We start from the raw sequence: 14,339 nt of genomic DNA, 5'->3' as shown, positions 1-14,339 counted from the left end.
AAAAACTCCTGACTATCAAGCTTTAATATGGGTAGTGGAGTACCTACTGGCTTCTGTCTAACAAGAGAAATGCAGTTTTTACTGAGACGTCGACTGGAAAAGCAGAACAAGAGAATTAGTGATGTCATCACAGCCTTCGCATGAGCACCAAAAATGGGCAAAAGCTGCACAGGTCCGGAGTCCGAACTTCAATGTCAATCCAGTCTCAGGCTCTCAGCCATAAGCAGCATAAGCGGCGAAAAGTAAAAGACTATCAGAATGTAGAAAGCATACATGAGATCTTTCACAACCAAAATAGAGTATACTAAGTTATCCATTGGTAACACAGGAAACTTTGACAAGTAAAAGCTTTCCAGTATATGTAGTACATAGATTACCAATGACAAATTAAAAGAATTTCCAAACCTATAATCTTTAAGTGCCTGCCTCAATCTATGCAGTCCGGCGACTCTACAACAAAATGGGCTGAACAATTAACTCAAAGCAAAAATCACTGTCCTCACAACTTCCAAGTCTTTATCCGGACCTTAGAGAGCCTGATGAAATAGAGATTTGACAGAACGTAGCAGATTGACAACAACAATGGTATAGTAGTCCCTTGGTCACGAGTAAATAATCGTTCCACAAGGTGACCCAATCACAAAGCAATGCAGTTGTGTCTTTTAGCCGTTAAAACCGGCACTGATTGCCACAGCTCCATATCAGAGCAAAAAAATGGATAAAAACTTGGGCACGTGAGCTAACCGGTAATAAATAGGTAGAGCCTCTCTGCAACTTAAGAAAAAAAATCAGCTAACCTGCTCTCCGATTAAATCGAGGCCAACAACTAGGAAACTGATACCTTGAAACAAAAGAAAGTAGAAATGAATTCCCTGAGCAGACAACAAGCTTCTAACAGCTGCCATCAATAGAATAAATGCAAGACCAAGCTCCTTCCTGTACAGCCGATTTCTTCTAAGTTTTCCAGCTTTCTTAGTCATCTCCATCTTATTCAGTTCAGCAAGGCCAGACTCTGATGATGACCGGTGGAGAGTTGAAGTCTCCAGCAGAGGATCAGATTCTTTTTCACCAAAGGTAAGTAGGTCAGCCTCTGATGATCTTCCCAACTTTTTTGTAACTATCCACTCGTAGGAGCTTCCAAATTTGAACAGTCCAGATATCATGGCATTGAATTTGGTCACTGACATGGTGTTTTCAAAAAGAAGGTAAGGAACTATAAATGGAAAAGACCTAGGAGCTGGAAGGATATTTAAAATGGACATAACCCCAGGAACATAACAAACTACCCAAGCTGGTAGCTGAGCTTCTGGCAGAAACATTGTCAGCGGGAGAATGATGCAGAAAAGAGTGAATGAATAAAAGGGCAAGATAAGCTTTCGTAGGAGGAAGAACAGAAATATAAGGTTGGCTTTCTTGGCCAAGGAAACCTGTAATGAAAAAGAGATATGGTATGAGCAAAAACAGATAAACAGGAAAGAGACAAAATCGAAAAGACGGTGCCTGGTTGGAGGTAGACCACTATACCATCTATGAGAACACAAGTAGATGAAATTACCTACAAATGCAAAAAATATCTCACCGAAGTGTAATAAATATGTACTCTGCCTTGATAGCTACAGAAAATTTAAGGCAATAAAAGAAATACCAACCAATCATCGACAAAGCGAATATTAGTGACTGTAGCATTGAGTTAGCTTCTAAGCTGATTGTGCAAAACCGAAGTGGTTTTGGCAGCTCCTGGCTCTAATGACTATCAAGACCTCCCCACTAACACACTGCCTACATAAGCAACATGTACTACCTTCAAAAGTTTCAAGACACAGTATTGAAGTTGATCCTAAATTCTTAGCAATGAAAAAAGAAACAAACGAAAGGCCCAACATCCTCGAATAATCGCTTAATCGTTGAATTCAAAATTTGATTCTGGTCTTTCATCATTGCCTTAAGATCCCTTTCAACAATCATCTAGTCTCTAATGTATTCAGGAACATGCGAATAGCTGTAATTTGATGACCTTACCTTTGAACGGAGTACATCAAAGAAGCACAATCGAAACAATTGCATAGGACCAGAATGCCAGCGGTGCTGCTGCTTTTTGTATGCTTCATAAGATTCCGGAAGTTCACAAAGACACTGCACGAAGACATAGGAAGATGAGCATAAAATATGGCATCATGAAGTATGACAAATGCGAAGTCAACCACGACCCACCTTAACATCATTCAAATAGATGAATTTCCATCCACAAAGGTGAGCACGAACAGCTATGTCCATGTCTTCAACAGTTGTTCGTTCGAGCCAGCCACCACAATCCTCAAGTGCTTTAATTCTCCATACACCAGCAGTCCCATTAAAGCCAAAGAAGTTGATAAACACTCCATTAACTTGTTGTTCAACTTCAAAGTGAAAAGATAAATTTATGTTCTGCAATCTCGTAAGCAAGTTCTCATCTTTGTTCACGAATGCCCACCTTGTCTGGACCAATGCTAGATCATCGTTTCCCTTGAAAGAAAATAATAACTTCCAGTCAGTTAAGTTTTGATTTACCGACAGTTGAAATGGAAAACAACCAAACATTTCGCTCATCAATAATCAGCTTAATCGACAAAGCCCGCATGCAATCTTTTCCTTCTTTTGGCCAGAACTCATTGACAAGCTTCCTTTATCAATTTCTTTTGATACACAGCGGAACACTTCAACTATGTATCGGCTTTCATAAAAGTTTGTTCTAGAGGTACCTTAAAGTAAGGAATGGTCTTTTTCAAGAAATCTGCCCCTGGCTGGAAATCTGCATCAAAGATTGCCACAAATTCATAATCTTGCACATATTCGCAGCTCATTGCTGATTTGAGATTTCCTGCCTTGTATCCTGTGCGTATAAGACGGTGGCGGTAGACTATCCGCACACCTCTCTGTTGCCACTTCTGAACTTCAGATTTGATCAGAAGTTGAACATCTAAATCATCGGAATCATCTAGAACTTGCACAAGCATTCTTTCCCTCGGCCAGTCTTGTATGCATACTGCTGCAATAGATTGTTGATAAACCTGTTGGAAACCATTGAGAGAATATGTTAGTGGTGGTACTTCTATACTGAGGTACGGAAAGAGGAACGGTATACAATCAAAAGGATCGGCACAAACTGAAAGATAAGACTATCGCACGCAAATCATCTCACAACCAGCTTCCCCAGCAATGCTATATAAAGAGAGAAATTTCAACGATCAAGTATTCATTTCAAAGATCAAGAATATGTTAGTGGCGTTACCATTATACTGAGGTACGAAAGAGGAACGGTACACAATCAAAGGATCTGCACAAACTGAAAGATAAGACTATCCAATGCAATTCATCTCACAACCAGCTTCCCCAGCAATGCTATAGAAAGAGAGAAATTTCAACGCTCAAGCATCCATTTATTACTCCTGTTATGGCCAAAGAAAGCATAAATGTGGGTCTTGCTTATCTAAATGGAGCAGGTAAAGTGACAACGATGCTTAAAAGATAAACAATCAATCAGGGACGGAGAGTAATGAAGCTTAGAGGGTCAACTGACCCCACTCGATTGCCAAATTTTGCAATATGTGCGGCTTATGTCAAGAAAAATTAATTTATCTAATCAAAATTTATAAAGCTTGAACCCACTCAGCCTATTAATTCATGAAAGTTGACCCCATTATCTCTCAATAAGTTGGAACTTTCAAAGCCCAACCGCTAAAGAAATTGTGAAAAGTTAAAATTTCAAGCAAATAGATGCTATACTTACCCCAAATATTCGTAATTTCACTTGAGTCAACACGATGGTTAATGGAAAATTGTCCAGTCAATTATTGACAACAACAATAGATTTATTAGTTTCTCCATTAGTGAAATTTTATCTGCTAAAATTAATCAAAAACTGTTTAATCAATTAAAATGTGGAGAGATTTAATTACAATAACTAACTTATTTTGCCCTTGTCATGCCATTGCCATCTAATGGCTTTGGTCGAACTTCATTTCTTCATTGAGCGGGCCTTACGTAAATCCCAATGCTTAAGAAATGCAAACAATACTCAAGTAATCCATAGGAACAAACCATCACTAGCAGTATATCTGCAGTCTTACACACAAATGTCCCCCGGAGGGTAGCAAACACGCAGTGCAGATGCTTACTAAATGACCGAAAGAAAATATTTTATTACTAATGCCTAATAAAATCCTGGAAGAGATTCGAAAGAGGCTTTCTTTATCAATAATCAGGAAATTCGGCACTAACCTCTTGCCCAACCATCTCCATGCTGCTGCCCCCCGCACCCAAAAAAAGAAAACAAAATGAAAAAGGCAAACAACGAAATTGAGTTGAAAAGGCACCGAAACAGAAAAGAATGCATATTCATGTTCAAGTCTTGCCTAAGTTACTTGGAAATATGTCCAAAAACTCCAAAGGTTCACTCATCTCAAGTTCACGACTGTGCCCGCAGAATGGAGTGACCTTAACATGATGTCAACTATTGCATCCTAATCTTAAGATAAACATGAATGTCAAGCCCTGTACCCAAGGTATAGCACACAGCTAGACCGAGCTCCCGAGTTTGACTAAATCGATAGTTTGGTGCGATGAAGTTGCATGATTAAACTTCAAACTCTCTCCAGTAAACGCCGTCATGGAGAAACACTCCAAATGAATACAAAGAACCAGATTGTAATCACGGCTTAACTACCGCCGCCCCACTTCGCTAATAGCAATGTGTGAATCGAGAATGGCGTCTCAGGAGAGAAGAGAGGAACCTACATGTTCTTACCTCCCTCTCGTTGCACATCGGAATCTGCACCAACACCATGGGAAACACCTCATCCCCACTTTCACTGTCCAAGTCTCCCTTCTTCTCATAATCAACCGACGCCACCGGCTTTATCCCCTTAATCTTGATCCAAAGGCAGCCCAAAACCAACACCACTCGATCCACGGACTGTATCAGAAACAGCACAATGCACACATTGGTCAAACTCTGGAGCGGCGGCGCCAAATACTTAGCCCTAATCTCGAGCCAATTCGCGTACACCAGCTCCACGAATCCCAGCACCTCCTTCGACCCGACCGAGGGTGGGCTGAAATGCCACCCCTTGGAATACGCCAGCAGCTCGAACCCTAGCAGCACCAGCACGAGGATCAGGAAGAACCTGATGATCCGGTACAGCCGCGACGACGAGGAGTCCGCGGGGGAGGCGGCGATCCTCCGGTTGGCGGTGCGGAGGATGGAGACGAGGGAGCCGGCGGCGGAGGCGACGAGCGAGGCGATCTGCTGGAACCGGAGGAGGCAGACCCAGGAGAGCTGGCGGGCGCTGCGGGCGCGGGACTTCTCCACGGCCTGATCGGACCGCGGGGTCCGGATCTCGACGGGGAGGAGGGGGCCGCCGCCGCCGTCGGGGGAGGAGGGGTCGAGGCCGCGCTCGCGCTGCTTGTTCCACCATTCCTGGAACTCATGGTTCGGCGCTCGAGACATCAATGGCGGGCGTGGAGGCAGCGCGGGCGGGAAAGAGGCCGGGGCCGGGGGCGGGTGAGGGGGACGGAGCGAGGGGGATTACGAGAGGAGGGAGGGTTTCATGGGCGCATTGCCGCCGGCGCCGGCGACGACGACGACGACGATCAGATCTCGGGGCGCGGGCATGATCACGGCGCGCGGGATCGGGAGATGGAGGCGGCGGCGGGGGGGGCGAGGAGGAGGAGGAGGAAGGCGGACGGTGGTGGCGGGGGCGATGACGTCAGGTGGCGGCCGGGGGAGGGAGAATTGGGATTGGTTGGGGATGGGGGGGGAGGATTTGAAGGGCGGAGACGGGTATGGACACGGACATGGACATGTGCGACTGCTTTCTCTCTCTCACGCTGACGCAAACAAAAAACAAATTAGACCCCACAAAGAAAATTAAAAAATATAATAATAATAATAATAATACCATTAAAGGAGGAGGAGGAGGAGGAGGAGGAAGAAGGAAGAGAGAGAGTGGTGGGGTGGGATCCCGGGGAGTGGAGGGCCATGGCGGATTTACGGGGGGGAGTCGTGTGGCTGATGTTTGAAGTCAGCCGCCTCCCGCTGTGGTTTCTCTGGCGCGTGACGTTCCCCTCCCCGGTCCTCCACGCATCGTCGTCCTTCCCCCTCTCCTCTCCTCTCCTCTCTCTCTCTCTCTCTCTCTCTCTCTCTCTCTCTCTCTCTCTGGGGACCGCTCCGCGATCGATTTCGGGATCGCAAGGTCGAGAAAATATTAGGTGGTCCCGGACTGCCAAGTCAGCGTGGTCCCCAACCACTCACAAGGCGCCACGTGGTCCACGTGGCGCGGGTGGGACCGGCGGGCCGGGACCCCTTTTTTGCCCAAAAAAAATTAAACTTTTCTTTCCTTTAGCCTGCATTCCTCCTCTGCATGTTGAAACCTACGCCCCCCTTGTCCTTTCCAATCTCTTCCTTCTCTCTTTCTTCATTAATGGCGGCCTCACCTTCCTTCTCTCTCCTTCTCTATCTCCTCGGCGCTCCTCTCTTCTCAGACGAAGCCCCACATTCTCTCTCTGTTATTTCAAAAATCTCTCCCGCCCGAGAGCGATTCGCCCGCCCCTCACCCGCCGGTCTCGACCTCCGCCGTCTCCTCCTCCCGCCCGCCCCGTGGCCTCCGCCGCCAAACCCAGCTTGGTGCTCCTCCCCAACGGCCGCGGATGGGGGAGCGGTGGTGGTCTCTTCTCCGTCGATTTCGTCGACCTCTGCTGTAAGTCCAAGCGGGCCAAGCATCGGTTCGGCGTCTCCCGCTCTAGGGGCCTCCCGCGCCTCCTCTCAGCCGGCAAGCCTGCACCACCTTCCTCGGTGAAGGCCGTGCTCCATCTCGAGCGGGCCGGCCATTTGTTGTCCCCCCGCGATGAGCCGCCTCGTCAATCCGGGGACAAGCTTCAGGTGACGTCCGTGTCTCTCGGCTTCCGTTCGAGCGTCTTGTTTGTCGCGTGGAGTCTTATTTTTTTTTCCTTCGTATTCGTGCTTATGTTGCGGAAGTGGTGCTTGGAGGGGTAAGAGTGATCGGGAGCTTGTGAAGGTGGTAAAGGACGTCGCCTTGGAAATGGAAGTGTGAGCGAATACACTAGGAGAGTTTGTTTCTAGTGTTCCTATTTTATCGGAGATGGATGCTCAGTAAGCTTCAGAGCTAGAGCAGTTTCAGAATAGTTGGTAGTGAAGGTTTGGAAGAGGATCAGGGCTGACTGTGGTCTTCATTTCTTTCTCTCTTTTTTTTTTTAGCACCAAACGGTTTGGGTCAGTGGCAATAATTTTGGATCTTGAAAATCTCGTTTGGAATCTTGGATTGTGGAGTTTCTGCAGACCTACTTCGGATGCTTATGAGCCTTCTTTGGGTTGCTGCTTAAATTGCAGTGTTCAGTTGATGTAGAGAATAACTAGTGTTCGTCATGGATTACAAACGAGTGCACTATCCCCTGGTCCCTTTAGATGAACAAATGGGATGAAATAGCTTGAGTGCCTTGATATGCTTTCACTTCTTTTTCTAGAAGCAGTTAATGAGGAACCATGTAGGAGTTAGAATTGTGACGTTGCTGCTGGTTTCATATGTTCTTCTAAAATGTACTACACGGGACTGATCACCTGTGGCTTATACATCATTCTAAGTCAGGAAGTTAATGTTCATTTTGAGTATGGAAGAGTGCATATACCCGTGAATGATCATCAGTGATGCCAAAAATTTCTAGATGAAGGCACATTTATTTCTTGCTTCAAGTGTGAGCATGGCTATTTGAGGTTCGATGGTGTTTCGAGCTCTTTTGAGGTTTTTCGATGTGTCTGTCTTCGGTTTTGGATTATAGGTCCTAGCTTTTAATTGTCTTGGAAAAGACCAAGGCCTTAGCGATCTGATAGAGCAGATTAGTTTCGTTTTGATGCCGCAGTCTCGCGGACGTGGAGTTAGGAGGATTGGGATCGTGGTTAGGTTTTTTGTTTCGAGCTGCTCTGTTCTTTCTTAGCTACAAAGGCTCGTTCTTTTTTGGTTCCGTACCTTAGTCAGATGGGGTTGTGCGCCTTATGTGCATAGGCGGCTTGGATGCTATGAGGTGATTTTGTTTTGTCGTTGGTAAGAGGAGATTTCCATGGTCAATTGCGTATTTCATCATTCTAGGATTGTTTGGTCGGAGGATATTTGTATATTTCCAGAAGGCAAAGGCTGCACTGGATCAATTAGAGAATAAGGAATTTCCGGAGCCCGAGAAGAATGAGGGCGAGGAAGAGGGTGAACAGGATGAAGAGGAAGAGGAAGTAATTACGGAAGAGCTATGTTCTTTGATGTCATATACCAGAATCCAGATTCTCTTTAAATCTCAGTTTCATTCATTACATTTAAATGGCTTTGGCTTGTTCATTTTGTTTCCTAGAAATGGTGAAACATATTGTTTTAATAGAGTCAGGTTTTAGTTTCAGACTATCATATGCTTTTGTTGCATCCTTGGTTCTATGGCAGTGAAAGTAGGTGAAATGACAGTGAATTAGTGATGTGTAGTGCACGACTGAGATCAGTAAGAGGATTTTCTACATTCATTATGCTGTGCAACTGAATGCTTCTTTTTCCATAACTCGTGAAAACGTTTGTCACCCATTATGTTCATCAGATTGAAGATGGAGGTTCAGTTGATTAACCAACTGCTTTTGCCTTTCTTTGCGGTTCATCTTAAAACTCTTCCGAACTTTCGGAAGTTCATTTGTGTGACTGAAATTCCGTAGTGGAAAATTTGTCAGAGATCTACCATTTGTTATTTCTCTCAAGTCCTTGAATATCACGACAAAAAAAAAAGTTCTTGAATATAAAATGTTGCATAAGCATCAGTTCACCAAGTTCATTGCTGAATCATTTTTAGTATGACTCATGGAAAAAGTGGCACTACAGTAATGAATGACTGCTTTCTACTGTATACAGGATCTGCTGGCTGTATTGATGAAACTAAGAGATGAGAATAACTACTGCCTCTTCTATGGATGTTGGGTGAGTTAGCATCTTGCAGTGGTTTCATTTGGTTACTGTTCGATTAGATGAGTACATCATATTATATTGTAAGCCAGCAATGTAAGCTAAAATGCTACTTTTAGTAGTCGGGTACTGAATATTAGTAAGATTAACATGTGGGTACAATTCTCTTCAGCGTATTTTATGAAATGCTGTCCGTTTACGATCTGTCACCTTCCCCTTGGTGCAGTTGTTGGGATGCAACAGAAGTCACTTTACCATTTTCTGGTTCTTCTGGTCACAATTTACCATGAAGGGAAAAACCTTTTGCTGCCATAAGTTATAATTACCTTGGAAACGAAGGGTCTCTAATATGTCATATCCTTGGATGTTATGATTGAAGCTTGCCTTGGTTGATGTCCTTCTCTAGGGTTAGATTGGTGCTGTGATCTGTTTCAGACCATTTCATGGTGCAGAAAAGATCCCTCTAGAGAAGTACAATTATACTTTATTAGCTGAAAATTTGAAGATTGATATATTCCACTTGAAATCAGACGATGAAAGGGAAAATTCTGATAGAGGGGTGTGAGAGCAACTAACAGTCCTGATATTCATGTATTTTGGTGTTTGTTTTGTTGAACAGTATATTCTGGTTTTCTTAAACTTAATAAGCCGCTAAGCGTTTATAAAGTACCAATGCTCGCGTGGTTTCTATGTGCTTGGGTTATGGCCCTATTCTCTTTTATGTCCTCCAATGAGTAGAAAAAAAAGTGAAGATTTTGTAAGAATTGTCATGTATGACACTTTAGGTGGAGAATTTGTTAAAATCCTGTAAAAGTTGCTTAGGTCTCCTTTGCTTTACATGGTCCAATAGTACGAAGAGGTACGGGGTCATGAAAATAAAGATTCAGACTTTGGTAATGGAGTGAAAAGAAGGTAAGGATGCACGTAGAAAGTGGGAAATGGAAGATATAGGAGCAGGTGAGGAGGAGGAGAGGGTAAAATTTGTATGATGTGCTCACTCAAAAGGAAAGAAGTGTTCAACAATAGGTTGTTTAGTTCTTAACTGCACTCAAGCTTTTCCAAGAGCTTGTTTTTCACTCTTAACCTGGCTATTGGTTGCTGAGATTGACATATATTTAATTTCTGGCAGTGGTATTGGTTGAGATTGAATTTTATTGGTGATGTTTCATTAGCATATGATCATTCCCGGACGTTCGTCATCTTTCCAATATTGTGAGATTAGAATACAATCCATTTCCGATCATCTCTTTTAGCTGCTTATGTTGCAATAAAGCATCATGATAATGCGATAAATAACCTGTGCAGCTATGTCATGGGAATTGGTGAAGAGAAACTGACTGTGGCACTACCATAATTACCTTTGAGGTACTTCCAATCTTGGCATGTCATTGTTGTACTCATTGTTTCTTCTCAAAATCATCTGTTTGGTGTGACCCGGGTGGAGCATTCTTCCCCACTTCCCTTCCCTCTTCCTATTTATTTTTCAATATGATTCATGAGTTAGAACGAAGAGCAGACTGAGGAATACTTGCATTAAGTCCAGGGCCTAAAAAGCTAATGTCTAGCAACATCTGTTTTTATGTCTAGATCACGTACAAGAATGCTATTGTTTTCTGATATCTTTTTGGAAGTTTATTGGTTTGATTATCACCTGATTTAAACAACATTGCTTATCATTGTACCCGCTTGTGGTGTTCTCTTCTCATCTTATAATTCTTTTTGTGGATAATTTGTTACTTCAGATGTGGTCATTATGTTTTGATTTGTCATATCTCAGGAATACCTGGTTGTGCTAAGTCGGCCCTGTGCAAGGATCTATCGAGTGCCCCGGGTTCCATCTCTCTCCGATTCGCTCACGATTAGTCAATTAATTCGCAAGTGTAAGGTTATCCGATGGCTGAGTCGGAGGTAATCTTTAACTCATACTATGTGAAACATATTTGTTGGATGTTCTTTTGCTTGTGAAAGCACTATATTAAATACTTTTTGTTCTTTGCTTGCAGCATGAAATAGCACATGTTACCCGTGACTTGGAAAAAGATTTTGAGTTTATGGTAGGAATGGTTTTTACAAGTGAACTTGAAGTGTGACGTTCTGAAATTGCCCATTTGGGATTTATGAAATGATTGATTTTATGAACGTACTTGTAGTAGTTTTCGCCCAGAACTGATCATTCCTGGGATACTAACCATTAGGGAAAGGCTAATTAGGGATTTAATTTTGCGCGACCAAAGAACTCGATCGTGAACCGACTTTCGACCACGAAAATTGTCGAGGTGACATTTTGAACCACTGTAGGCCGATCCAAGGATAGTCAGGGATCAGTTCGCCACTGTCATAGTAGTGGATCGCGGGTGATTCCGCTGGACCACGAAAGGAATTGACGAGTGACCCTAAACCTATACCAAACGATCGAGCCCGTAGGATCTAGCGATCGATCCTCGCAATTAAGTGACAACCGAAGTCGTCACGAACTGAATGAACTTGCACGTGACTCGATTTATTATCGGTCATGGGTCGAAAATGCGAATTTCCCCAAAAGCCGCCCATTAGTTTGAGAAACGCTCGAGTAACGTTATATATAAAATTCAATTATTAATCAGAGCCCAAATTGGGTATCGAAAAATTCGGAAGTCACGACGGGACGTTAGGACGACGCTGTGATTGGAACGTACAGCTTTGGATTTTCCCGAATCGTTCAAAAAAATTCAATTTCGGTAAGAAAATGGAAAAGTGACCATTTTACCCTTGGAGGTTTATAAAGGGCAAGTATTAGAGGAGAATGGCATTTTGGTCATTTTGCCCTAATTTTTGAGTTGGACAATTTTGCCCTTGAACTTTTTGAGAAATTTCCAAATTGTCCTTGGATATTTTGGAAAAAATTCGATCCGGGCCGTCGATTTCAAGATGAGATCGAATCTGGGCCGTCGATTTGGATTGTGAGAGAGGGGCAAGATGGTCTTTTGGGCATCAATAATTGGTCTTTGATTATTTAAGACCAAAATTCCTCTCTCTCTCCTCATTCTCTCTCTCATCTCACGGCTCACTCTCTCTCCTCTCCTCTCCTCTCCCTCACCGAGAGCTCTCTCTCTCCCTCACTGAACCGGCCGCCCCTCCCTTAGCCGCCGCCGCCGGCCACCGCCCGTTCGCCGTGCCGCCACCGTACCACCACCCTCACGCCGCCGTCCCTCTCCCTTTCTTCCTCTCTCTCGTGGCCGTGAGAGACCGCGGCAAGGAAGCTGCCGTCCAGCCCATCGCCGCCGTCGCCGTACGCCGATCGCTGCCGCCGTGAGCCGCCGGCCAACCGTTCCCCCTTTCCACTCTAGCCGAGTCAGTCTAGAGTTCGGGTAAGTCGCGCTCTAAACCCTATTTAGGATTTCGGGTATCGACGAACAAATTTGATGTGGAATCGGGTTTATTTAGACGCAGATTAGTATGGTTTTAGGGGCAGAATTGATTAGCGAGCCTTAGGAATGAATTTGGGAAATTTTGGTGGGAAATTAGAGGCCGAAAACGGGCTGTGATTGGCTGAATTGTGTGCTATGATGTGTTATTCGGTATGTAAATTGGGTATTTGGATTCGGCGATTAATTGCGTGAAAATGTCGTGAAGGGCTGGAATTGATTCGCCGTAGTTTGGATGTGGAAAAATGGCAATTTGTATGTTAATTGCGTGTTTGTAATGTGGCTGAGTTGTGGCGATGAAATTTGGTGCATTAATGTGCAATTGATTGATTGAAATGTGCTTTGTTATGTGCACGCTCAGGCCGAATTGAATTGATTGTCAAATGGCCGAGTCGAATGCTTATTGAGCATGAGAAATGTGTGTGAATTAGTGCGTGCACGGGCTACGTGTGATTGGCCAATTTATTGGCAAGTGAGTTTTGAGCATGTGAATGAGTGAGAAAGTGAGTGTGGTGCGGTACGTGTGATAATGGAAAATCCCTGAGGCGGTACTATTACGCGGGGAATTGATCCGTCCTGAGGTGATACGACTACGCGGGACGATGCCCGGTATTACCGGAGGACGGCCAACCTGAGGCGGTATCATTACGCGGGTTGTGTCGTAGGTGGTGGGTGTTGAGCCTGAAGCGGTACCACTACGCGGGCAAGATACACGGCCTGAGTCGGTACCATTACGCGGGCCTTGAAGTGTTGTTATAAGTTAGTCGCAGTGTACCTGAGGCGATATCATTACGCGGGTCACTGGCGAGTTGAGAATGAGTTGATCGAAGTGAACTTGAGGCGGTACCATTACGTGGGTCACTGGCGAGTTGGGTGGAATGAGTGTGATGAGGTCGAAATGAATGCATGAAATGAATTTAAAATGTGCATGTGATTGGATGTGGTGTTGTTGTAATTAACGTGCAGGTTGCACACTGGAAAGGTCCAGGTAAGCATAATTGTGTACTTGCTATGTGTTAGATGTGTGTGGTTGTGATTGTCTAGAGGTACGTGATAGCCTAGGTGGGGTTTAGGGTGTGTGCTTACTGAGATATATTCTCATGGTTGTTTCAACCATAAATTTCAGAATCCCGACCTGAGCCATGAATCCGCCGCCGCCGTTGCCACCAGAGCGTTTTGGTTTACCAGTGCACACCGACCACAATGTTGTAGAGTTTCCGATCGATGAAAATATGACCTGGATAAAGCATACCTCAGTAGTATGGGTAGATATAGGATTACCCCTTTTGCAGGTCCATACATATACTGCTTGGTTCTTTAGGGACGGGGTAGATGAGTTCGGTCCCGTCCGTGGATTTGATGTCCCCTTTGATGGAGTTGGGGATTGGGACCTGTCTGCCATACCAGCTCCCGACGGCAAGTTGACTAGTTTGGAGACTAGTCTGGCGCAGTCAGGACTTCAGCCGGCGCCTGCAGCAGCTGAGCCTTCGGGGGCTGAGCATGAACCGGAACCTGAAGAATCGCAGGCTGGGTACGATCTGATGGACGTGGATCTCGATGCGATCCCAGAGGAAGAACCAGAGGCGGAACCAGAGGAGGAAGAACTCGAGGCAGAACCTGAGGATGAGCCTGCTGAGCCTGAAGAAGAACCGGAGTATATACCCCCGTATGAGCAATGGGTTGACCTTGAATTCGTGCCGGAGTATGAGTCCAATGAGGAGACAGTGGAGGAGGAGCAGATAGAAGTCCCAGCGGAATCGGGTGACATCAATAACCCGATTGAGATCGGAGCCGAGCCGGAGTCCTCGGAGGAGCAGACAGTTCAGGGGGATTCAGAATCAGAGGACGAAGAATCCGACTCAGTATGGACGCCCCGTAGAGGGCGTAGGGACTAGAGTAGGGGTTGGGTATAGGCTTTTTGAGGTGTACCATTTTTGGAAGATAGGGTATCCAG

At 44.8% G+C, this 14,339-nt stretch overlaps 1 protein-coding gene across 1 annotated transcript; it reads right to left on the bottom strand.

Moving 5' to 3' along the window:
- Nucleotides 1–281: 281 nt before the first annotated feature.
- On the bottom strand, nt 282–5,778 carry LOC115676097 (probable xyloglucan glycosyltransferase 6). The gene is made up of 5 exons (XM_030598967.2): nt 4,784–5,778; nt 2,739–3,047; nt 2,212–2,502; nt 2,020–2,133; nt 282–1,427 (listed from the first exon to the last, which is right to left on the bottom strand). Exons 1-5 carry the CDS (start codon nt 5,483–5,485, stop codon nt 789–791), a joined length of 2,055 nt encoding a protein of 684 aa, XP_030454827.1. The 5' UTR covers nt 5,486–5,778; the 3' UTR covers nt 282–788.
- Between the last annotated feature and the right edge of the window lie 8,561 nt (nt 5,779–14,339).

The sequence above is a fragment of the Syzygium oleosum genome, unplaced genomic scaffold (assembly GCF_021117445.2).
Source record: "Syzygium oleosum isolate NSW1041296 unplaced genomic scaffold, Sole_v2.1 Sole_v2.01, whole genome shotgun sequence".
Taxonomy (NCBI): domain Eukaryota; kingdom Viridiplantae; phylum Streptophyta; class Magnoliopsida; order Myrtales; family Myrtaceae; genus Syzygium; species Syzygium oleosum.
The sequence above is the reverse complement of the archived record's forward strand: the minus strand, read 5'-3'. Positions and strand labels throughout refer to the sequence as shown.

What these genes read in the sequence shown, in the direction of transcription:
- LOC115676097 (XM_030598967.2), bottom strand. Translation starts at nt 5,485, where the DNA reads ATGTCTCGAGCGCCGAACCATGAGTTCCAGGAATGGTGGAACAAGCAG. An exon ending in CGATGTGCAACGAGAGGGAG is followed by an intron (nt 3,048 to 4,783) that starts GTAAGAACATGT and finishes GGTTTCCAACAG; the next exon opens with GTTTATCAACAATCTATTGC. An exon ending in TTGATGTACTCCGTTCAAAG is followed by an intron (nt 1,428 to 2,019) that starts GTAAGGTCATCA and finishes TTTTCATTACAG; the next exon opens with GTTTCCTTGGCCAAGAAAGC.